Source organism: Anas platyrhynchos, chromosome 28 (genome assembly GCF_047663525.1).
Source record: "Anas platyrhynchos isolate ZD024472 breed Pekin duck chromosome 28, IASCAAS_PekinDuck_T2T, whole genome shotgun sequence".
NCBI lineage: Eukaryota > Metazoa > Chordata > Aves > Anseriformes > Anatidae > Anas > Anas platyrhynchos.
The window spans coordinates 6,423,713-6,447,244 of NC_092614.1; the positions used below are offsets into that span (position 1 = coordinate 6,423,713).

The following is a 23,532-nucleotide window of genomic DNA, read 5'->3' on the forward strand; positions in this document are numbered from 1 at the left end:
GCAGCTGACACAGGAGGGCAAGGTGGAGCTTCTCCATCATCTACCAGGGCTGGGATGAGGCCGTCCCCAAGAGCATGCAGTTCTCTTGGCTCCTCCGATGGTAAAGGGAACATACTCAAATCTCTGAGTGCAGAGCCAAAGATTAAATGCTGCTGCTCTGTTTCTGCAGTGCAGCCATGAAACATTGAGATGGAGGGTGCAGGACACATCACCCTCACCCTGTCTTGGTAGCACAGGGTGGTCTCACATCCTTCTTGTCCCAGGTCCCTTCACCCTGCTCAAAGGGTGGGCACAGGGGGTTGGCTGGTGACAGCTGTGATTGGACAGACAATTTCTACTCTCTGTTACCTGGTGGGAGACCTGAGGAACTGGTAGAGCCTCCAGGGCTTACCTGCAATGGAGAGGATGACCACCACAAAGTCAAATATGTTCCAGCCAATAGTGAAGTAGTAGTAGCGCAAGGCGAACATTTTTAGCACACACTCTCCAGTGAAGATGACGATGAAGACCAGGTTGATTTTGTAGAGGATGTCTGTTTTGAGCTCACTTTGATCATCTGTTTCGACCATCATGGTCACCATGTTAAGACAAATCAGGATCATGATGGTTATGTCAAACACTTGCTTGGTAACAAAGTCAAACACCATCCCTTGAAACTTGTTCTGCCGTGGGGGCCGTGTGGGTAACGATGGAGGACCAGAGGTGAGGTGGGAACACAGAACAGACCCACAGAAAACAAAGACACAACAGAAAGAGAAGAAGGAACCATATTTAACAGTGTGCAGGAAATCTCAGGGTCACAGCCCCTATGTGGGCCTCAGCCCAAGCTGCGGGAGGAAAACACCCAGCACCTCGTGGGATGAGGCCAGGCTGGTGACACTGTGGGTGAGGTGTGGGCACAGGGCTGTTGTTTTCCAAGTATACCCATTGCTAATGCATCAGGGCAAAAAGGAACACACGGGAAAAGACCTCACTTGAGCTGGGCCACCAAGAAGAATCCCTAGTCACAACTGGGTATGTATTGGCTGGACCAGCTTCTCTTCCATGAGCATTGAGGTTTCCCTGACTCTAACCTATCTGTGAGAGAGGAACTAGGAGAAAAACCTGATGCCTATGAAAGGGATTCCCCTCTTGCCCTTGCCAGCATACCCAGGGCTGAAGAACAGACCCAGGCAGGAGGTGAACCTCTCCTGAAGCCCCAGCCCTTACAAAGATCCCATCTGAGGAGATAAAGGGGGAACCAGGATTTGGCTCTTTGTGCTGGCAAATACTCTTGCCCAGACCTTTCTCGTTCACTTGGGACAGTCAGTGGCTTGAGGCACTCCCTCCCCACTGTGCTCCAAGGGGCTTAACCCAGCGTACCGAGGGCCTGGGGATGGGCTTCTGTGGTTTCTTGGAGCCGAGCTTCTTCATGGCATTATAGTATTTCTTCTGCTCTTCCGTCATGAAGATGTCTTTGCCTCCAAAGTATAAAGAGAATCGCCACCATTAGCCTTGGGGACTCACATCTTCCCACCAAACACCCCTGACCATGCCCTGTTCCTTCCCACCATGCATCCCCAGCTGGGCTTTGCTCACTGTGCTGAGTCAGTGAAACCTCCCCCTGCTGACAGCACCTATGGGTGCTAAACCCAGCGCTGTGGTTTCCTCCTGCTGCGGCAAGATGACAGCACTGGGGAAGCACCTGATGCAGCAAGCAGGACACCCCGTGCCCTATTACAGCTCACCCTAGATCCGTGTTCCCAGATCCTGTGATCTCAGAACTTGCTTGGTGCGAGCAGCACGTGCTGCATTACGCACTCTCTGCCCCCGCATTTGTCCCATGTTATTCACTTCAAAACAGCTCAGAAGTTTTCATTTTCAGAAATTCAGTCTTTCCCCAACACATGGAAAAACGATGAGTAAAAAGTCATGGTGGGAAAAGGAAAGATGTTGCTCCCCTGTGTCCTGGACCAGGGCTCCAGGAGGCAGAGATGGCTGCGTGACCCAGAAAATACTTATCTTTTTCTTCTGCTGGTTGAAGTTGTCAATGATGACACCGATGAAGAGGTTCAGGGTAAAAAAGGCACCAAAGATGATGAAGATGACGAAGTAGATGTACATGTAGAGGTTGATCTCGTACGATGGCTGTTCTTCAATCTGGCCAGCAGAGATGGGAAATAAGAGATGAATACATGACACTAACTCTCCCCCAAAAGCATGTCCGCAAGCCCCTGGTCCAGGGGCCACCATATCTTGACAGAGAATGGTGTGGCTGCTGCAAAGCCTTTGGCAGATGTTGGCTGGGTTGTGTGGTCCCCAAGGGAGCAGGCGCCAGCTGGGCTGGGGACAAGGATGTCCTGAACCCTGTGCTGGGGAATAGGAAGGCTGCATGGGGGCAGGGCTGATATCAACGAGCAAATTGGGCTTCTTCCCAACAGTCAACTTTCCAAGGGCTGAAATACAGCCGAAAGGGGAAAGGAAGGGTGGTTTAATTCACACCACACCAGCACCCAGGGGTGGCAAAGCCTGGCAGCCCAAGGAGGGTTTTCCAACACTCCTCATCTCAATAGGTGTCATTTAATTCTTCTAATATTTGAGCGGAGATGTCCCTAGGTGTCACAGCTGACTTCCCCCATTTCAAGGCAAGCTCCTGGCAGAGGAGAACACATTTTCTCCCATATCAGCTTTATGGCTGGGTGCTTGGCAGCTGCAGCCGGGACGAGCAGAGAGGCTGTTTCTGAAGCTAAAAAAAGGCAGTGAAAACAACGTGCTTGGGGTGTGGGTGTGCAGGGCTGGCCCTCAATGGGGCATGGGTGAATGCTGTGCTCCCTTAGAGAAAGGCAGGAAATCCCTCCCACCGTATCAGCCCATGGCCATGCTTGGGGGTGGTGCAGGGACACATCTGGGGATGGATCACAGCACAAACATGAAACTCTTTGAAACATCTTTTTTTTGGATACATGTATATATATCACTGTCTCCAGGATGGGATAAGTTCTTTGAGCTGGAAGAGCACATGGAGGACGTCACACAGAGCTGTAGGTGCAGTGTGGAAATTTCAGACCACAAAGCTGAAGCTGGGCTCAGCCCCAGCTGTAGGGTGGGCTGGGAGCCCAGTGCAGGGACCGGGGTGCAGCTGGGATGGAGGCTGGGATGCAGGTGACAATGACACGGGTGGCAGAAGGCTCTGGAGGGACACAACTGACCGCCCTCTTTGAAGCTGCAGGCCTTGGCAGGGGGACTTTTTTGGGGGGGTTCTCCACTCTTTGGCCCATGACCCAGCTGAAGCCCTGGCCAGCTAGGTGGAACCAGCCCTATGGGATGGGTGACACTTGGTGCTGGCAGCGAGAAGTCCTTGTTTATCCCCTCACCTCACGTGAGTCCACAGCAGCGTACATGATGTCCATCCAGCCTTTGAAGGTTGCCTGCAGGGACAGAGAGAGGAGCGGGCTCATCAGGAGGCAGCTGGGGCTACAAGGAGAGCAGAAGGCACTGAGCACACACTTGGGGCTTAGGCTGGGGTATGGCTCCATGCATGGAGCTGCTGCTGCACCACAGGATGCTCCTCAGGGAGAATGGCAGAAGGACCACGTGCTGCGTCCACAAGAAACATGCACCCATACAGAAGTACTGAGGTTGACACAGGTGCGTGCACACCTATGGGCATATAAGCTCCATTCTGTGGCTGAGGTTACCAATGACTTCCTAAAGCACCACTTCAAAAGAGGCTGGGAAAAAGCAGCTGTGGACTCTTTTCTCTCTAAAACAATGAATTGCCCCAATTTTCCTGGCTGCTTCTTTCCTTCTCCCTGAACCGGCACCACCTCCATAAATCCTGCCTTCTGTCTTGCTGCCGCTGATGGCTGGTGGACCCCCATCCTGGTAAGGTGAAGGCACACTGTGTATTGACAGGCTTTTTCTGCTGATTTGCTAAGCAAACAGCTTGAACATCTTGTTTCCTGAATCTGATGGAACAACAAACCTTGAAGAGGAAGCTAAATTTATAGGTGGTTAATCAGTTTGGGTTATGCTTTGGTTCTGCAACCACCAGTTCCCCTGGATCCAGTGGGAGTAACCCTAGTCCACCCAATAACAGAGCCCACACCTATATTTTTATTAAAATTGTGGTGAGCAGTTCCCCTTCTGCTTGCCTTGCTCAGCTGCAGTGGGTTCAGTGGAAGCACGGCTGCATTCGTCCACTGCCCTGCAGCCAACACACACATGCTCTTTTTCCAATTGTCATCTTCCTCATGCAAAACTCTTGCAGCCCGTGACTGTAACAGACCTAACTGTAGCAAGGGGAACATATCCCTGCCAGGAATCTGTTAGGCTGCAAAATTGGATTGGAGTCTGGAGTTTAGGGAGCCTGAGAGATAGATTGGGCAGATGGGAGGCTTTGTTGGCTCCAACTCCCCTGCATTATGGCATATTCCTTTTCCAAATAATGATGCTTTAAAACTCTCTTGCCTCCTTGCTCTTGCATCCCCTGCTGTGGAGGACTTCCTGCAACTCCAGGCTTGGTGCTATACTCATTCATCCACAACAGTTCCCCGGTGACAATCACCTTTTCCCCTCCTGTCTTCTATCTTCTCCCTTTCCTCCTTGACTCTGCAGGTTTTTGGGGTTAAATACCAACTCTGGAACTAAGCAGCAGCCAAGAAACCCGTCCTGGGCATCAGGGGAGCACCTCATTTTAACCCTGATGCTACACACGCCGCCCTGCTAAGCCCACACGCTGCTTGGAGGGACAGCAGTTGCTTTCTGTACGTACCACCTGCAGCAAGGACAGGTATCCCAAGCCCACGTTGTCAAAGTTGACCTTGACATTGACCCATCTGACCTCGTTGGTGTGGAGGAGAGCCATGCAGTCACTCTTATTGTTCACCACACTGATTTCAAAGAGTTCCCCCGAGGTGGTGTTTACGCATCGGTAGTACTTCCCCGCAAAGAGGTTCACCCCCATGATGCTGAATATCAGCCAGAAGATGAGGCAGACCAGCAGAACGTTCATGATGGAGGGGATGGCACCCAGCAAGGCATTCACCACCACCTGCATGGAGAGAAACAACCATGGAGGCCCTGGCCAGGGAACCTCTGTGTCCCAGCCTTATCCTCCCCAGCACTGAGCAGGCTCAGGCTCGGCCAAGGGTATTTAGCATTGACCCCACCAATCTGGAGACCTTTGGAAATCGTCTGGGATGGGTTCCCATTGTTGGTGACCAGCCAGGGCCCAGCTCTGCTGACTGGTGCTGCACCATGCAGCCGTGTTGGAGCTTGAAGAGGCACCTACCCGCATCCCTTCAAATCTGGACAGGGCGCGCAGTGGTCTCAGGGCCCTCAGTGTCCGCAGGGACTTGATGGCTCCCAGCTCGGAGTATCCCAGCCAGTTTGCTGTCAGGCTGACAATAGAAACCTGGAAGGAGCAGCCCAGGGAGTTAGCAGTGCCTCAGATGGAAACAGTGGGGAGGAACTGAATCCCATCTGTGCACCCCTGCCCTTCTCTCCCTCCCCAGCTCATCCCTCAGGCCAGTGTCATCATGTTGTCTCAGGACACAGGGACTGGCACTGAGTCCCCACATCTCTGGTGACCAGGCCACCCCAAGGAGGTCCCTGCCTCTTGGGTGGAGGTGGTTGGGGACACAGAAATGGCCTGCTGTGTCACAGAGCTTTCAGGGGACCCTACGCCTCTTCACATCTCTGCTGGGTTCTAGTAGAGCCCTGTGAGCTTGTGCTTGGTGCATGCATAAAAGGTTTTAAAGGGTTTCTGCAACCGGGAAAAGGAGTGGCCATTAAAAACAAAGTCCTCATCACACAGCCACCTCTTTGTCCTTTAAAATGCAACCACGGCTTGGTTTGACACAGCTGGCCACAAGCCCGTAGCGCTCTCAAAGCCCCTGGCTGAGTGCGATCCTGCAGGTGCTCGTTGCACTTACATCGACAATGAGGAAATCCAGCCAGCACCATGCGTTGGTGAAGTAAACCTTGAAGCCATAGGCCACCCACTTGAGCAACATCTCGATGACGAAGATGTAGGAGAAGACCTTGTCGGCGTACTCCAGGACGGTGCGTATCACCCGTCGCTGTTCAATGTAGATGTCCTCAAAAGCCTGGAAGAGGTGCAGAGCTACCTGACAGTTGTTCTTCCACTAGGCCCGCAGCCCAGCTCGGTGCAGCCATGGCCACAGCGCATCATCCCTACTCTCCTGGGGCAGCCTGAAGAGCTGAGAGCCTCACCACAGGTGGCATTTACAGACCAACACAGGGTCTAACTCTTGTTTGCAGGTTCTTGGTGGCTACGTGGAGCAGGGTTTGTCCCGGAGCAAAGCTGTGCTGAAGCAAATGTCCAGCTGCACCTAAGTCCCATCAGTCTCCATGTGAATCAAAAGCCAGGACACCTACACGTGCCTTTGGGAACCCAGGTAGTTTTGGAAATTCTCTTAGGAGTTTGGGTTTCTCATGTGTCCACGTGGCACGTAAAGTGTGAGCAGAGGTAGGGGCACGGTGACCAGGTGCTGCACAGCTGCTTCAGCACAACTTTCGATTCCCACACAGCTACAGCCTCAGCCGGCCCCAGACTGCACTTCAGAGTGTGGTGCGGACACGTGAAGTGCGCCTGAAGGCACGTCCAGTCCCTCTGCTCGCCTTCCCTCTCTCCTTACTCCCAGCCCTGCAGAGGGATTGGTCTCCCCATCAGCTCCGTGCATTTACAGGGGCAGCTGAGCTACGCCTAGCCCAAACACTCAGGGAGGACCTAAAGGCCGATGTACAGCTTTTTAGTGAGGTCGATGCAAATGGAGACCCAGGTGCTGGGAAAGCACACCCGTCAGCAGCTGAAAGTGCTGAACAGTGAAATAATAATCATCAATTATCCATAAAGCATCTCCTGGCCAGCCAGAAATGGAGGCAGCAAAGTGAGGAGCCATCTACATCAAGCTAAGCTGAAGGTGCAGATGGTTCGCAGCCGAGATTAAGGGTGGGAGGAGAAGCAGCAGGGAGTTGCTGCAGAGCAAAGATGGGGTGAAAGGTGGGGCGGGACCTACCAGTGCCCCACTGCTGAGGAGGATCATGAAGACAATGAAGGTCTCGAACCAGTCGTGCTCAACGATGCGGAAGCAGGTTTTCCGGATGTTCCACCAGACCTTCCCTCTCTCGCTGGTGATGTCCACGTAGAGGCAGGGAAACCTCTTCACACAGGCTGGGAATGGGGACAGAGAGCCTGGGTTGCCTCTCCACCAGCGAGAAGTTTTTTGTGCTTTTACTGATGCTTTAACCCCTCCCAGGTGGAGGCTGGGGAAGGATCCTGCTGGGCATGGGGATGCCCACCCACAAGGGCAGGAGAATTTGAAGCTTGGTCTGAGCTAGGCGAGCCCTAGGACTGTAACACTGCAAGCACTGGTTTGCAACAGCCTCTCCACGTCCACCACCCCCTCTCCACGGGCTGCCTGGCTCTGCTTGATCCCTCACCTTCGGTGAAGCACTCCTCAGGCTCGTTGCTCTCCTCAGCCTCTTCTGCCACTGCCTCCTCCTCCGGCGGCGGTGGCTTGTAATCCACGGTGCTGCACAGGGACGAGGCATTGTCGCTGGAGAGGGGGTTCTGTAAAGAGGAGGATTTGGGCTGGGCAGTGGCACCCATGGGCTCCCATGGGCACCCTCCAGAAGCTCAGCAGGAGCAGGGGCTGCTCCACGGGAGGTGTGTTGGGAACAGACTTGGTAGGCATGGGGGATGCCCCAGTAGGGTGCCCTCCTCCCATGGGGACAGACCCCACGTGGGGCCACAAAAACACTTTCCCAATGGGACAAGTAGACGTGCTGAATCCTCTGGCATGGAAACAACCACACAGACACCGCGTGGCATTTTGTTGGCCATTGGATTTTTCTGGGGAGGGGGCACCACACTGTCAGTGCAGATCTCAGCCCTTTTCCTGCTGGGGGCAAAATATGCTGCGGCTCCTGGTGCGATGAGCAGCAACCAGAGCTCCCTGCCCCCAGAAGCAGGTGACGGCTCCTCCAAGCGTGTCCCCGGCCGCAGGGACAGGCACTGTCACAGCCGCCGCCTGCACTGGCCATGCGGAGAGAGCTAGTTCTTGCTACCACAAGTGATTAATCCCCTTTGACTCATTTTCTACAACTTCCGTCTTCATCATGGAGATGTTTCTAAAGCTTTCCAAGTTTTTGGAGCAGGCTCTGCACCCCCAGCACATTTTTGGTTGATTCCCCAAAGTGTGAGCCCCCAGCTTTTGTGAGCCCTTTGCAGTAGATTTAAACCCAATACAAAGAGAAAGGAACTATCTGACATCGGGCTTTTATGGGAATAGGATGGATTTATCCTCCTGAGTGCTGGTGTGGTGCCAGGAATCAGTGAGGGAGCCTGCCCAAGGGTTTGGGAGCCTTTCGTGGGGGCTTTTGCTCGGCGGCTGCTCCAAAGTCCCTTTCCTACAAAAACAGCCCAGAGCGGGGCTGTGGGATCAGCCAGAGCTGAGAGCCTTGGAGCATCTGTGCCGCGTGAGCTTGCACGAGCTTCACTTTCATCTAGGTTCAGAGGAGCCAGAAGCCCCCTGTGCCCAGCCACCCTCGCATCACAGCCACGTCCCATCCCCTTGTGTCACCGTCTCAGGCAGCTTTCACCGCCTGCTCCCTGTGCCCCGACCCAGGGGCTCTGCCAGGCGCCCCGGTCCCAGCAGGTCCGTGGAAGCCCGGCTGGCCGTCACGGCACGTCTCTCGCGTCCCGCTGGTGTGGCTCATGCCGGAGGGCTTGTAGGCTGAGGTTCACCCAAGTTCAAAGCCTGCATACCAAATAGCTCCCGCCTGCTCCATCCCGCCACACCACTCGGCTTGGCTGCCTTCCCAGACACCACTCAGCACGGCCCAGAGGGGCCGATAATGAGAGAAAACCTTGGCAAACCCCTGGAAATTTTTTACTTTTTGTTTTTCAGAGGAAACTTTGTGCAGCACGTGCTGGAGGAGCAGATTTCCAGACCTGTCCTGCCTGGGAGCAACCAGAACCCAGAAGACCTGGGATGGGGATGGCACAGGGAGGAATGCAGGATGGTGTTGGCTTGTGTGGAAGGAGATGATCCTTCCCTGAGGTTGCTCGTGTTTTCAGTAGCACATAAAGGAGCTGCTCCCTTCTCCACCAGGCCAGGGCACACACCCAGATGATACTGGGGTAATCTGAAGCACTGTCGTTGCCAGCAGACCCAGGGGCCATGGTCACAGCTCTAGGAGCAGGCATTGCTTCGGGGGACCCTTGCAGTTGGGGCACTGCGTGCTGGGCACATGCATGGCACTGCCTCAAGGAGCAGCACAGAGCAGCAGCAGTGGCACCAGGTGGCATCTGGTGGCTCTGCGGGAGCAGAGGGCAGCTCCCTGCTGAGGCTGGGGGAGCAGAGGAGTGGAAAGGGGATTAGGAGGCCTCGGCAGGGAGCCAGGCAAGTTGTGACCCCAGGGAAGGACAGACGGAAACCATCTGCCTCCAGGACAGACCTTGCAAGGGCATGAGGTGGGGCGGCACCAGCCCAGCAGCTCTGGAGGCTGGGGAAAGGTGCCCAAGAGGTGCCCCACAGGCTCCTGTAACCCAGAAGCTCTGGGATCTCTGGTGCCTGGGGCAGGTCCTGTGGCAGGGACTGGGATGCCCGTGCTGCTCCCACTGCGTGGTCCCCAAACCCATCCCTTCTGACAGCCCCACTCCGTGCCTGCATCCAACAGGCTTGCAGGGCTATTTCTGTCCCATGCCCTGTACAACACCTCCAGCCCAGCACAGTCTTTCACCAGCATCCATAGCCATCCCCATCCTTTTCCTGCACACAAGTGCTGCATACCCTGCGACCCCACTAATTTGCGGTACTTGAGGATCCTCCTGCTCTGGCACCACAGCCCAGACCATCCCACCAGACGTCCCCCTGCCCAGAAGCATGGTGCTCCGAGGCAAAAAGCACCCAGGGAGAGCCCCGAGGTGCGGCATGGACTCTGCACAGTCCTAGCACACCATCACTGCTGTCCCTGTCCCCTCACTGCAGGCAATAAATCAGCTCAAAGAGGCAGGAGCACCCGAGGAGAGCAGCTGCCACTGCCTTGCTGCAGCTACTTCACCCTGAAAAATATCTTTGTCTCGTAGAGGAGCTGCTGTTGAAGGGAGAGCACATTTATCAGCATTTTCTGAGCACTCCCAGCTTGTCATAGTCACCAGCAGCCATGTCCCCAGCACGAGGTGGTGTGTCGGGCTTTGGCTCCATCTGGAGCTGATCAATGGCATGTGAACACGAGCTTGCAGCCTTTTCCCCGAGGCCCAGAGCTCCTATCCCAGAGCTAATTAGCGCCTGATTTCTAATTACTAGGTAGTCATTTCTGGTGCTGCCTGCTAGCCCGTGTCCCCTCCTGCCTGTTGGGGCAGAGGCTGCAATGTTCGTGCATCCCCCTGGCTTGCACCCTGGCCACTGTTTGACTGAATTTCACCAAAACCAGCACAGCTGATGGGATGAGCTGGTATTTGGTGGCTGCAGGTGGTGGTTTGTCCCCTGCACACAGTGAGCAGCCCGGGGTGGCTCTCAGAACATCAGCCCTGGGGTGCTGGAGCTGTGCTGGGACCCCTCTGGTAGCCACACACAGGGACTTTTCTACAGCTTCTGGGTCACACATCGTGGTGATGAGGAACTGAGGTCCCTGGGGACCCCATGGGCCAGACTGGAAGCATCTCCCTGCTATTGTCAGGCTGGTGTTAACAGCATCACCTCTGTACAATGTGGCCTCACTTCTAATGTGCTACAGCATGGCCTGCGTGTAGTGGGGGGGGGAGGGGGCTTGTGCTACTAGATTGGACTTATAATAGGAAAAATGCGGGGAGAAACACCAGTTTTCAGGCCTCCTGCTACCAACATTAATGCGAATGACAAGAATGACAACAGCAGCTCCCTTGCCCAAGGAGCTCTGGCACATTTGTCCCTTCTGAGCGCATCAGAGCAGAACAAATTCAACAGCTCACAGCCAGCCACAGCCCTTCCTGCCGCCTTTCCCCTGCAGCCCCCCCAGCTGAAAACACCACCTTCTTCCCAGCTGACAACAAATAGCCAGGATTTGCCTCTTCATACAAAGCCCCCTCCCTTCCTGGGTCAATAAGGTTGCTCCTCTCCACCACGGCATCTTCACTGCCCTGAATTTCCCCACATTTTTGGCGCAACCTCATGGCAAGCAGCGATTTCCCCTAAGAACACCATTAGCGTGCCTGCTGTTGTTTTCCTAAATTTCTTGTCTCAACTCCCTCTCATCCCCCCAGAGCAGCAAGGTGACTGGCATCCCGCAAGCCCTGACAGCCCTCGCTGTGTCTCGATGTCAGCTTTCAATGCAAAATGCATTGCTTCATGTTCACTTGTGCTAAGCTTCATCTGGTTTTGTACCCTCCCTGATGATGTTTTCAGAAGCATTAGCAGTGGATCCAATGTTAGTGCCATCAGCAGATTTCCTGGCATCAAATTCCTCTTGGACATCTTTAACCCCAAACCGAGTGCTTCGATGTTTGCACCCACCCCATGGGGTGCAGGAGGTCCCCCTGGTGTTTGCAACAACCCCATATCCTGACTCAAACCAGCCCAAACCTCTGCTTGGACCCCCCCATCTCATGCTGGGAATTGGAGAGCTCTTTTTTGCTGAAACACTCCAGGTTTGGTCTATGCCATACCAGATGTCATGTTGTGGAAAAGTGAAAAGTAACCCAAAATGGCACCACTCTGTGGGCAGCACAAGGTCAGTTTTGGGGCTGGAGCCCTGCCACCCACCTTTCTCACTGTGGCATCCTCGGTGTCTGACTGGGTGCTTGTCTCCTCCTCATAGAGGTCGGACTCCTCCGAGGCAATGGGAACCTGCACTGTCAGGTTGGGGTTGTTAATGAAATTCATGTGGTCCAGTTCGTCCATGAACAAATACTCTTTCCCAGTGACTCCGTCCATGTACTCCGACTTGGGCTCCTGGCCAGTGTCCACGTGGTTCAGCGCAGAATTGTCCCCCTTGCTGGGCTCCTGCTCTTCCTCTGGGGCCACCTTCTTCCCCTTCCACAGCCTGCGGAGCAGCATGAGGACAGAGCTCTTTACAAAGTCGATCCCCCTGGTGATTCTGCCGATAGCAATCTGCAAGTTGTTCATCTCGCCATCATCATCCGATGCTGCCAGGCTATCGGCACTGAAGGAACTCAGCAGCAAAGCTAAGAACAGGTTCAGGACCTGGAGGGGACAAAAGCAAACACCAGTGATGACATCCGTCCCTGCAGACTGGAGCAGCAGAGACCAACGATGGCCATGGAGAAGCCGCCTTCACTGAGCTTCTTGCTGGGATGCTCTCCCTCTGTTGCCCACCTCTGGGGACCGCGGAGATGCTGACCCCATCTCCTGGAGAGCACAGGCATGGTCCAGCTCCTGCTTGCTCCTCCCTGATCAGATCAGTGACCCCTCTGCTCCATTTGCAAGCACGTCCTGTGCCTGTCACTGCTTTCGCTCTTCCCAAACGACCTCCATGTGGGTCTCCCAGGGTGTCCCTCCATCCACTCGTCTCTTCACTGGTCACCACATGGGACCCAAGCCCATGGTGCCCACCACCAGCTGGGAAGCAGCTCAGTTCTACTCCTCTCTCCAGGGAGAAACCTCCTGCTTCTTGCCCTCCAACTGCAATTTCTCTGCTTTTTGCTACTCCAGTAGCTTGGATGCCCAGTAAGCTGCTGAGGGCCTCCAGCACCCTGAAGCCACATCCATCACCTCATCCCTTTCTATCAGCTCCCCACGGGGAGCAGCATTTCATCACCTCCCAGAAGCAATAGCAACACATGATCTCTCAGCAAACCTGGGCTCCCTCCTGCTTCCCCCAGCTCTCTCCCACCACACCGTGCCTGAAACGTGCTTGGACCCCAGCGCACCTCTGCACTGATGGCATGGGCCGGCTCGTGGTGTGCCAGGCACCCAGAGCAGCACATGAGGATGGAGCAGGATGGGCTCTCTGCAGGGCCTGGGCTCATCGGCAGGACCCAGAAACACGCTTGCTGTGCAGAGCAGCCGCAGGGCCAAGCCCACAGCTGTCAGTGTTTGTGCCTTTTTGTGCCAGCAGCGTATCTGAGAAGGGAATTAGCTGCTATTCAAGGTCACTGCTGTTTTCACATGGCTCATACCATATGACTTAAACCGCATCTTTAAATAAATCCCCAGTATCCCATCAGTTTAATACTCATGTTAGGTACCAATTACAGCTAATAGTTTCTGTTGGCTCTGCCTTTTTGGACAGGAGTCTGTTACCTTGTCACCTGACGGACTTCCTCCCTTTTCCCTTAATAACTCGAAAGGAAATGCTCTAAGTGTCATTAACAGAAAAGGACGAGTGGCTGCTGCCTTATTGCTCCAGAGGGGAAAGGGGGGAAGAAACATCCCCCCCTGCAGCCGGGATGCTGGAGAGGCTTCATGGGACAGGCTCCAGCACTTGGAAATACCTGAGACATGGCCAGGAGAGCCTGGCAGAGAGGGGGGAGCTCTGTGGGTGGCTGTGGGTTGTGCTTCTCCAGCTCGCTTTAAATGAAACCCGTGCTGCAGCCCAGAGTGGAGCTGCAAAGCTTGCCCTAAAGCTGAGGTGCGAACTCAGGGATGGCTACACCTCCCCAGTCCCATGTCTCCTCCAGGAGAGCCTCCTGGAAGGGTGCATGGGCTGCCCTGCTCCCAAATCTGCCTCCAGAATGGGAAAGGTCTCCAGGACATCCTTGGGGAGGGTCTTCAGGGAGCCTGGCTGGGATTCCCATTTCCTGCACTCCTTGTAAACTGCCCTGGAGATGCTCCTGCTGATCACGGGTGATTTTCAGCCTGGTTCAGCATTGTAACACAAATAAATGGGATCCCCTGAGGAAGGCATGGCCATTCCCTGCCATGGGGCCACGTGCTGCATCTACCTGGCATCACCCAGCCTAGACCCCAGCACAACCCATGCTGTTGCAGGGGCCAGCTCCAAGCCCCAAACACACTGCATGAGCCAGGGAAGCAACACAACACCCAAATCCTAATTTCCTGCCCTCAAAAGTGGGACACTCCATGCTGCCCTACCCTGATCCAAGCCACGGAGGAGGAGGGGGGTGGTCTGGATTTTCCCTGGAGTTGCTTTCACCCATCCAGGGCCAGAGCAGCCATGCACCGTGTGCAGGGAGGCGTCAGCAGCTCCCCGGGCAGATAGTTTTTCAAAGCAAATTCCAAAGGGCTTACACAACCCCAGCAAGTAATAGGAGCGATTCGGCAAGCCGCCGTGCTTCCCTCCCCTGCCTTGCTCCTTAAGAAGGGAGCGCGGGGCCCACACAGCCTGCAAAACAAGCTTCAAAGCCGCCAGCAAGTGGGTTACCAAGTTTAGAAAGGATTTGATGCTTGCCTGGAACTTGCAGGCAGTGAGCAGCGGTGAGCAGCTCAGGTTAGCAGGGGGCACATGGGGCCCACTGGGACCTGGGAGAAGGAGCTGTGTGCTGCAGGGGGGTCGCGCACCCCTGGGATACCACCTGGAGCACATCAATACTGACGACCTGCTCCCAAAAGTGGCATGGAGCAAAGGGTCAGCCCTGGGGTGAGCTGGGAGCATGCATTTATTGTTCTACCTCCGTCCCTTGTCACCAGAGCATGGGAGGTGGGGGTGGAAACCCCAAAGACGTGTGTGGAAAAGAAAATGCAGCTTGAAGATGAGCCCTCTCAGGTCCCTGAGTTGTTCTCGTATTTGCCTAAAGCCTGTCATAAAGTTTTCTGTGCCTCGGTTTCCCCTTCTGCTCCTGATCTGGTTTCAGCAGAAGGCCCTTCAGGTAGAGATTGTGTCCTACTCTGCTTTGGTAAGACCTGAGCACACAGCACAGCCCCACCAGCTATATGGGAGGGAGGTCAGGCCCTTGGCCTCTGCTCCTGTACGGCTCCAACAAGACCAGACCTTCATGGGCAGCCCTGTAGAAGAGCTGGAGCTGGACGGCATCGTCCAGAGCACGAGGGATGGAGGTGGGGACCTGTGGCCGAGGGGCTCCCCCACCTCTGGTACTCACCACGAGGTTCCCGATGACCATGACCATCATGAAGACAATGAGGCACATGGTCTGGCCGGCCACCTCCATGCAGTCCCACATGGTCTCGATCCACTCCCCGCAGAGGATGCGGAAGACGATGAGGAAGGAGTGGAAGAAGTCATGCATGTGCCAGCGGGGCAGTGTGCAGTCCAAGGAGATCTTGCACACGCACTCCATGTAGCTCTTCCCGAAGAGCTGCATCCCCACCACGGCGAAGATGAAGACGATGATGGCCAACACCAGGGTGAGATTCCCCAGAGCACCCACTGAGTTGCCAATGATCTTGATCAGCATGTTGAGGGTAGGCCAGGACTTGGCGAGTTTGAAAACCCTCAGCTGCGAGGAGCAAGGAGACAGGGTGGTGAGTTGCCTGGGTTTTCATTGCCACAAGGTGTCAGCAAGGCCGAGAGGCTGGGACCAGACCTCCACGTAGCAGTTTTGTTAAGGCAGGAGGGATTAAACAGCCAACAGCTTTACAAAGAGCACAGGCTACTGTGTTCCTTGATATTTGTATTGCCTTTAACCTGGGATGGGTTGGTTGCCACCACAAAGGACCTTGAACAAACCATTCTCCACCCTGGTGCTGCCTGCATCCCAAACCCCCTGGCACCGCTCAGCCCCATGGCACGTACCAAGCGGAAGGAGCGGAGCACGGAGAGCCCCTGCACGTTGGCCAGACCCAGCTCCACCAAGCTCAGGGTGACGATGATGCTGTCAAATATGTTCCAGCCCTGCTGGAAATACTCATAGGGGTCCAACGCAATGAGCTTCAGGACCATCTCTGCTGTGAAGATTCCCGTAAAGACCTGTGGGGAACATCACACTGTCAGTTTGCTCAAAAGCCAGAGTGCCAAGCTTCTGTATGGAGTGGGTAGCACTTCATTTTGGAGCTATTTTTCATCCCTTTGGGTCCAGCCTCCATTGGGAACCATCTCCCAGCTGCTGCCCAGTGTGACTTGTGAGAATGGGGAACGCTGGTGGCTGGGTCTGGAAAGACTTGGCCAAGGCATGTGCTAGTGGGTCGAAATTAAAAATAAGACGTTCCATTGGTAAAGGGACCCAGTAAAAACACTGGCTGAATCACAGGAATTCCCAGCACCAGGAGCCGTGATGATACTGGGATGTCTTGGTGCTTCCCTGGGCCCCATGAAAGCTGACACAACGTTTACACATTGCTTTTCCTGGGGCTACAACAGCCCTGTGCATTATCACATTACTCCAGAGCAGGATCAGCAATGTGACAATTAACATCCTCGATGTAATTGCATGACATAGAATGCATAGAGGGTGCCCAGTGACAAATTTTGCCCTGGATGTGGATTGTGGATTGGAAGGGGAGGCTGCAGGAAGGCTTCTGCATCAGCACCCCAGAGGTTGCTCCCTGACACATCCCATTGAAGGAGAGCTGCTTCTCCTGCTCCAGGCGACACCTGGATTCCCCAGAAAAGCCCCACGGTTGTGCTGGCTCTCCTACTGGCTCTACACACAGACAGAAACCAGTGACAGCCCCAAGGAGAAGCTGGAGCTGTTTTTTGCAGCGTGACCATGCTGCTTCGAGCAACAGCCAATTAATCCCCTTGTATTTCCTGAATGAAACCAGAGACAAAGCAGCTATGTGCTGAGCGTCATCCTGCCTGCTTGGGGCTCGGGCCCCGGCATGTGTCACCCGCATGCTTGTGCACGGAGAGGTCCGGGCAGGTGCTGGAGCAGGGCAAGGTGGCAGGAGAGAAGATGAAGTCCTCCCTCCCCTCTCTCCCAGCCCTTGGCTGAACTTCCCAGAGCAACCAGGGGCCTCCTGGGCCTGTCCCCCCAGCAGCTTGCATCCAGCTGAAAACCCTTTACCCTGAGCTCCAGGGAGGAGCAGCCACAGCTTGGTGTTAAATGTGCCCATGAAATCAGAACAGCCCAGATTTGCAGTGATTTCACTGGGAAGTCTTATTTGTTATTATTATATATTTTTAATGCTGGTAGCACCACTACCTTCTGCTCAGCAGGGACCTTTCCCTCCCAGCACGCGTGAGCCACCCAGCACCATGAGGCCACTGCGGCTCAGGCCAGGGCTGGCGGCAGATCCTGCCTGACCTGGGCTGAGATATAGGAGCTGGCCCTACAGAACAGCCCTGGAAAGCCACATCCACATTGGGATCAACCAGGTGAGATGGGCACCTGCCCAGAAGCTGCAGCAGGAGAGCAGGGGATGATGGAGCCCCACTACCACATCACCTCCGCTGCTGCCCCTTGATCTGAAAAGTCCTGGAGCCCATCCCATCCCAGGGATGCTGTGACCAGACCTCCCGAGTACCTTCTCAGCAGCTGGGAAGGGCTTCCAGCATGCTGTTCTGGTGAGACGAGGGGAGTGGTGAGGATCATCCCACCAGGCTTTGGCTGCTATGGCTCTAAACAGGGAAGGACGGGGCACCAGGAGCTGCCTACCAGGTTCCCCACAGTCAGCACGTTCTCAAACTCCTCCGTCATGGGGTAGTGCTCCATGGCCATGAAGAGCGTGTTGAGCACGATGCAGATGGTGATGCCCAGGTCCACAAAGGGGTCCATCACCACCAGCTTGACAAACTCCTTCAGCTTCAGCCATGGAAGGCAGCAGTCCCAGACCAGGAACATGTGAGCAAATTTGTACCACCAAGGTGGGCACTTCTGGTGAGCCTCCTCCAGCTCTGAGGGCAGGAAGGAAAAACTGACATCAGCCTGGGCTTCTCCTGCCCTCCCCATGGTGGGCCAAGTGTGAACCCACCAGAAGAGACCTCTGCTGAGGTCCTAGATCCAGCCCTAGGCAACCTACAGGATGCATTTGTGGGCTGAGTGAAGGTGCCTGGGCACACTGGCTCTCCAGGAGGGCAGGGCTCAGGAGCCTGGTACTGCTGAGCCTGTGGCACTTTTTGCTAAAATTAAGATAGGAGCTCTTGGGAAACTGCTCAACAGTTCTTGATTAACTCCAAAGACTGCTGTAATCAACTGCAATCCCATTCTTTTGCATGAGAAATTGAATGATTTCCTCTGGGCAGCACCCTTGTGAAATGGGATGAAGTACCTTGCTTCAACACCACTGCTGTATATCAACCCCACATGGAGACCCTGGGCCCAGAGCCGCCCCTTGCATGGGGCTGGAGATGTGTGACAGCCCCTGGCACACACTGAGCACCCCCTGCCCACCCACCCACCCTGGTTGGGCTCAAACAGCTGGTGCACGGAGTCTGCACCCGGGTGAGGACGTACCTTCCACGGCGTTGGAGATGACACTGATGGCACTCCCCACTCTCTTCTCAAGGCCTGGCCCATCTTGGTTGCCCACAGTGAGGTGGTTGGAGTCTGATTTCTCCGTCTCATTGCCTGGGTTGAACTAAAAGAGGAGGCCACAGGGGATGACTGTGTTTTTAATGCACTTAAAGGTTGAGAAGATGAAAAAAAATAAATAAAAGGGCGTGGGGGCATGGTCTAGAGAGACCTTGGGGTGCAATGTGGGAGCTGCAGTTTGGCTGCAGAACGGCTGCTAGGACCCACTATAAAGTGGGCACTTGTAAGAGAGCTTTGGGGTTGTGTTGGGGCATGACACCCTGCACTGCAGGGTGCTGCACTCTGTCAGGTGAGAAGGCTGGGACGGAGCACGTACTTCAATCACCGTGGCAGACCGCTCCAGCACCACCTTGGGGACCACTCGCCCATTGCAGTCCTTCGCCTTGTCCTGGTCACTGTTCAGGTCCGAGTCGCTCTTCTTCTCGGCCGTGCTGCTGCGCAGGGAGCCGCTGCTGGACCGCCTGTCCTGCAACTGCAGCCACCCACATCTCCATCACCCACACATCCACCAGCTTCCCAAAACCTCTGTGGGGCATGATGCTACAGAGGGGGATGAATTGAGTCCTAAAACTGTCCTGAGCAAGGACTTTGTGACCCCAAAGTCTGCTGCTGCAAGATCTGGGCAAAGATAACTCACTGACAAGCTCACATCCTAACAAGCAGTGATGAGGAATGGCAACGGTTCAGCAGCACGTGCCTGATGTTGCCAGCCTTTCCTTCTCAATGCGTACCCCGCCACGCTAAGCCAGGGTGAATAATTCATAAGGATGAAACTATGCAAAACCTCTAATTTCTGTCTTGCGGGAAATTTTAATTTTTGAAATGTGCTTTCATCTCAAATGGAAAGGGAAGCAAACTCTTCTGGGGTCTCGGTGAAATGGGATGTCCAAGACTTTTGGACTTGCACTAAAATTGTGAATGATTGGGTCAGAATTTCAAAACTGTTTTTCCAGAAGTTGGTTTACAGTTTCTTCATTTGCACATTCTGTTTTTTTCATTCTGTTTTCTCTGACAGTGATATTAATATTTGAAGCTTGCAATGCCCACTGGTAGCACTAAGCATGTCGTGGCAGAGCAGGAACCTCTCTCGCTCCCTGTGGCTGCAATACACTGAGATTTCCATGCTTGGTCACTGGATGTTAATGGATCCAAGTACCCATTTCTCATAGGTACTTTGTCCTCCCTCTCAGTCAGTTCCCTCCATCTTCTCCTTTATTCTAGGTGGCAATCAATGAGAATCATCCCTTAATAAAGCCTCCAGGCAACTCGCTGCTTGATGTGCCAGGGAACTAGCCAGGGTACCAGCTTCACACCCGGCCCTGGAGTCCCCATCCCTGGGGCAGGGCTTGCTCAGCCCCATCCTGTGAACAGCAGCAGCCTGATAAGAACAAGCCACTTCCTTGGAGGATGCTGTGGCTCAGCACAGATAAGCAAAGAGAGAGAGAGAGGCTCTAGAGAGAGGAAAACACTGCTTTGTATCTCTCTCTACATGTGAGGAAGCTGTCTTTTGCCCAGACTAATGATTAGATTTACGGACATGTCTCCTGCAGACGTTGCTGACGTATGCCAAAATGATGACTAGAGATAGAAGATGTCTGGGCAGCAGTATCAAACATCAGAGAGCTCTTGTTCACATTTTTGTAAGTGAATTGTGCTGAAGAGAGAAACCCATGGACCAGAAAGGGGCTAAGATAACCCGGAACTGCAATGGAGCAAACGGATGGACACCAGGCACCTCCAGAGACCACCTGATAATGCCACCTGAAATGAATACCAGGGCATACCCTGCTGTAGATGTGCACATGTTGGGGCACAGCTGCAAGGCTGGACCCCCAAAACTGTCTCTCTGCTCCTGTAAGGACACCAGAACCTCTGTGAGCAAGATTCATGGTCTCTTGGGTCTTCTCTTCTGTTTCCAGTGTTGGTCAAAATTATCAAACTTTGCTGCAAGTGCCCTATCTCTTTTGAGTGGTTCTTTCATGCCCTGATTGTAATCTGCCCCTGCAGGCTCTCTGCTAGATTTCCTGCTCTTGATGTGCCGCAGAAGTACCTATTATTAGCTCTGGTGTCCTTCCTGCCTCGTTTCTCACCTCTTCCTTTCAAGCTGTGCTGGACCTGTGCTGCACCTCTCTGCTGCCTCCCAGTGCTCCTTTTGTTGGTCTGTGGATATGGGAATTTAATATTTTCAGCCTTTTATTCCCACCACCTTCTCCCCCCGCCCCACTCCCCCCCCCCCCCCGAGAATATGTCAACTTTTGGATTCAGCTGGTGACCCCAGAATAGGTACTCAGTTCTCACCTTTGCTTGGTAGGGAGCAAGAGGGGCTTATTCTTAGATTTTACGGAAATAGGAATATGACCACACTTGTCACTGCCTCTCCTTTTCTCCCTTTATTCCTAAGGTCCCTCATTGTGGCCTAAATGCTTTCCACCAACCTGCTTCTCTTGCTCCTCCTGGTGCTTCTTCAGCTGTTCCATGAGCTGCTGAAATTCCTCCTCCTTCTGCTGCGCCTCCAGCATTGTGGCGTCGTTTTGTTCCGCATAGGCCATGGCCACCACCGCCAGGATGAGGTTGATCAGGTAGAAGGAACCCAGAAATATAACCACCACGAAGAAGATCATGTATGTTTTCCCTGCTGCACGCAGGGTCTGTGGGAAGGGGAGGAACAGGCTGCCACACCTCCTCAGCATGGTTTTCGTTTGGTAGTAATGAATGAGAATCCTTGCTCTGGGCACCCTCCCATTCACGGTACTGATATAAGATTTTGCTCCCATTTTCCCTGAGGGCTGCTCACTGCCCAGCTGACCTTCCCGCAGTCCACAGTACTGGGTTAGGATTTGTGTGGAAAGGCTGGAGGTCTCGCCAAAGCCATCCGCACTGCCCTGTGCCCATCGGTAGCCCGGGGCAGGTGTGCATAGAGATGGGGCTGACATTAACAGACCTGCACCCTGGGACAGGGGCTGGTGTCCCAGAGCCCGACTGCTCAGGTCTCATCCCTGGGACAAGTTCTTCTCTAACTCTGCATCTGGGTGCCACTGCCTCCAGAGGACACAGGCACTGGCTTGCCCTTCTTATCTAATCAGTCCTGGAGCCGGGGCTGCATCCATTTGGCCAGGAGAATTTCATGGTGTCTGCAGCTTCTACCTATAGGATACCTCAGTCCGGGGGACAACCAACCTAAGAGAGAGGGCAAGGGGGGATAACTATCTCAAGCTGGAGATGTACCAGATACTCCTGTAAATCCCTGATTTTCCTTATATGCTGACAGCACCCCTGAAGCATAGCTGGGCTTTGAGAGCATCCTGCACCACTCAGGGTGGGGAGCTGGACAAGACTCCTCATTAGTGCTGATCCTCATTAGTTCCCTGAACTAACGATCCCACAAGTAGCCAACCAAGTGACTTTTTACCTGTCCTAGGCCAGGGGCAGCACTGAAGTGATAGTATTTGCATGGAAGGTATAAATACACAAAATAAATAAATAAAATAAAAGTTGAGGCCAGTGCCCAGAGGGATGGGTGACTGAAGCCATGCGCCGGGGTCCCACAAGCACCTACCAGCTGGAAGAGGTTCTCCCAGAAGTCCTGCGTCATGAGGCGGAACAGCGCCAGGAAAGCCCAGCTGAAGGTGTCGTAGCTGGTGTAGCCATAGTTGGGGTTCCTCCCTGCCTTCATGCACTCGTATCCCTCAGGGCACTTCCTGCCAAAGGGCAGCCAGCATCAGGCCCTGCCACCGCCCCATGTGCACCCTCAGCCTGCAGAGCATTTTGGGTTCCAAGGGACCCTTAAAGACCCTCTAGATGTCTGCCACGGGCCATTTTTCCCTGGATCATGTTGATCAAAGCCCCACTGACCCAACATTGAACACTTGCAGTGACAGGGCATACACTGCTTTTCTGGGCAGCCTATTCCAACGAGCTGATTGTTCCAGCCCGCAGGTGGGAACATGCTATGTTTTCTGTGGCAGAAACATGCCCACAAGGGTGCCGTTGACATGCCCAGACTGTTCAGTGGTCCTGCAGGCTGCCTTGAACCCCCCCCAGGGAGCCAGAGGGGCCAGCAGCATGAGCTGCACTCACCCAGCATCGCTGCTGTTCCCGCAGAGCAGGGCATCGAGCGCTCCCTCCAGAAAGTAGAAATTTGCTTCGCAGATAGGGAAAGAGCAGGACACAGGAAAACAAACAAACAAACAAAAAACAACAAGAAACACAAACATTGACTTTCAAATTCTTGGCAGCTCCTCACTGTCAGGGAAACCATCCCAGCTCCCAGCACTGGGCTCTGGGCTGTCTCCTGCCTGCTGACTTTGCTATCTGTGCTGCACTACTTGGCGCCAGCTCAGACCTCGCAGCATTGTTTCACCTGCCCAGCTGGATGGCTCCAAGCCCACAAAGAGCTCTGGAAAACAGCCAAGTGGCAGGGCCAGGCCTCGCGGGAAGGTGGACTAGCAGATGGTCAAAGGGACGATACCAGCACAGGTGTTCACAGGGATGGATGAAAGCACTGGGAGGTGACAGGGCTCAGATGAGTGAACACTGGGACCTCTGCAGACCATTAGCCTGGGATCCAAAAAGCCTGGGGAAATGGCCCATTGCCATTTCCCCATCCTGCTGCTCCCATCCCAACAAGCCCCTCCCTGGTGGAAAACCCCACCTGTTCACAGCCATGAGACCAGAACTCCCTAAAGCTCATCCCTCAAGTTCAGACACAGACCCACAGCCACAGCAGCTGCCAAGACGTGCTACCACCAGTCACCTGCCCCCAGGGACACGGAGATGAGCCCCTCGAGACACCCACCCATGGCCTCAAGCACCACCTAGCACAGCAACGGGGACCTATACTGGGATTTCTGGAGCTTCCTAGGAGCGCCCCTGGCCATGCGTGCCTTCTTGCAACCCGGCTTTTATTTAACCTCTGTGGGAAGTGTTGTCCCACTCATGAAGCTCCAGGCAACGTGTTTTTGGCTTGGCCCCAGGAGCTGCTAACCTGAAGGCAGAGCTGCAGGATGCTGTTGCTATTTGCACTGCGCTCATTAGATTCTATATATTGAATTTGCACCCCTGCATAGAAGCCTTCCTGTAATTAATGCCAGAGCTACTTCCACAGCTGGTCAAAACAGCTCAGCCGTGTCGTAACCCAACCTTCTGCTGAGCTTTGAGTGCCCAAAATGGGATGTGAAACCTCTCTGTTAGAGACC

At 54.2% G+C, this 23,532-nt stretch overlaps 1 protein-coding gene across 11 annotated transcripts in view; it reads right to left on the reverse strand.

Annotated features, from left to right (window-relative positions):
• The window catches only part of SCN4A (sodium voltage-gated channel alpha subunit 4), a 47,490-nt gene that overhangs the window by 3,082 nt on the left and 20,876 nt on the right, over positions 1 to 23,532 (reverse strand). For 10 of the 11 annotated variants that reach the window (XM_072028987.1, XM_072028990.1, XM_072028995.1 and 7 more), the window contains 18 exons: positions 22,415 to 22,478; positions 21,894 to 22,035; positions 20,773 to 20,985; positions 18,654 to 18,809; positions 18,260 to 18,383; positions 17,462 to 17,700; positions 15,661 to 15,834; positions 15,008 to 15,364; positions 11,751 to 12,191; positions 7,447 to 7,576; positions 7,023 to 7,177; positions 5,916 to 6,089; positions 5,273 to 5,395; positions 4,754 to 5,032; positions 3,354 to 3,407; positions 2,002 to 2,139; positions 1,363 to 1,467; positions 392 to 662 (listed from right to left, as the gene is read on the reverse strand). In XM_072028987.1, coding sequence (XP_071885088.1) covers positions 392 to 662; positions 1,363 to 1,467; positions 2,002 to 2,139; positions 3,354 to 3,407; positions 4,754 to 5,032; positions 5,273 to 5,395; positions 5,916 to 6,089; positions 7,023 to 7,177; positions 7,447 to 7,576; positions 11,751 to 12,191; positions 15,008 to 15,364; positions 15,661 to 15,834; positions 17,462 to 17,700; positions 18,260 to 18,383; positions 18,654 to 18,809; positions 20,773 to 20,985; positions 21,894 to 22,035; positions 22,415 to 22,478 — 3,339 coding nt within the window. The remainder of the gene's footprint in view (positions 1 to 391; positions 663 to 1,362; positions 1,468 to 2,001; positions 2,140 to 3,353; positions 3,408 to 4,753; positions 5,033 to 5,272; positions 5,396 to 5,915; positions 6,090 to 7,022; positions 7,178 to 7,446; positions 7,577 to 11,750; positions 12,192 to 15,007; positions 15,365 to 15,660; positions 15,835 to 17,461; positions 17,701 to 18,259; positions 18,384 to 18,653; positions 18,810 to 20,772; positions 20,986 to 21,893; positions 22,036 to 22,414; positions 22,479 to 23,532) is intronic. The other variant, XR_011805216.1, reaches the window with a different exon arrangement.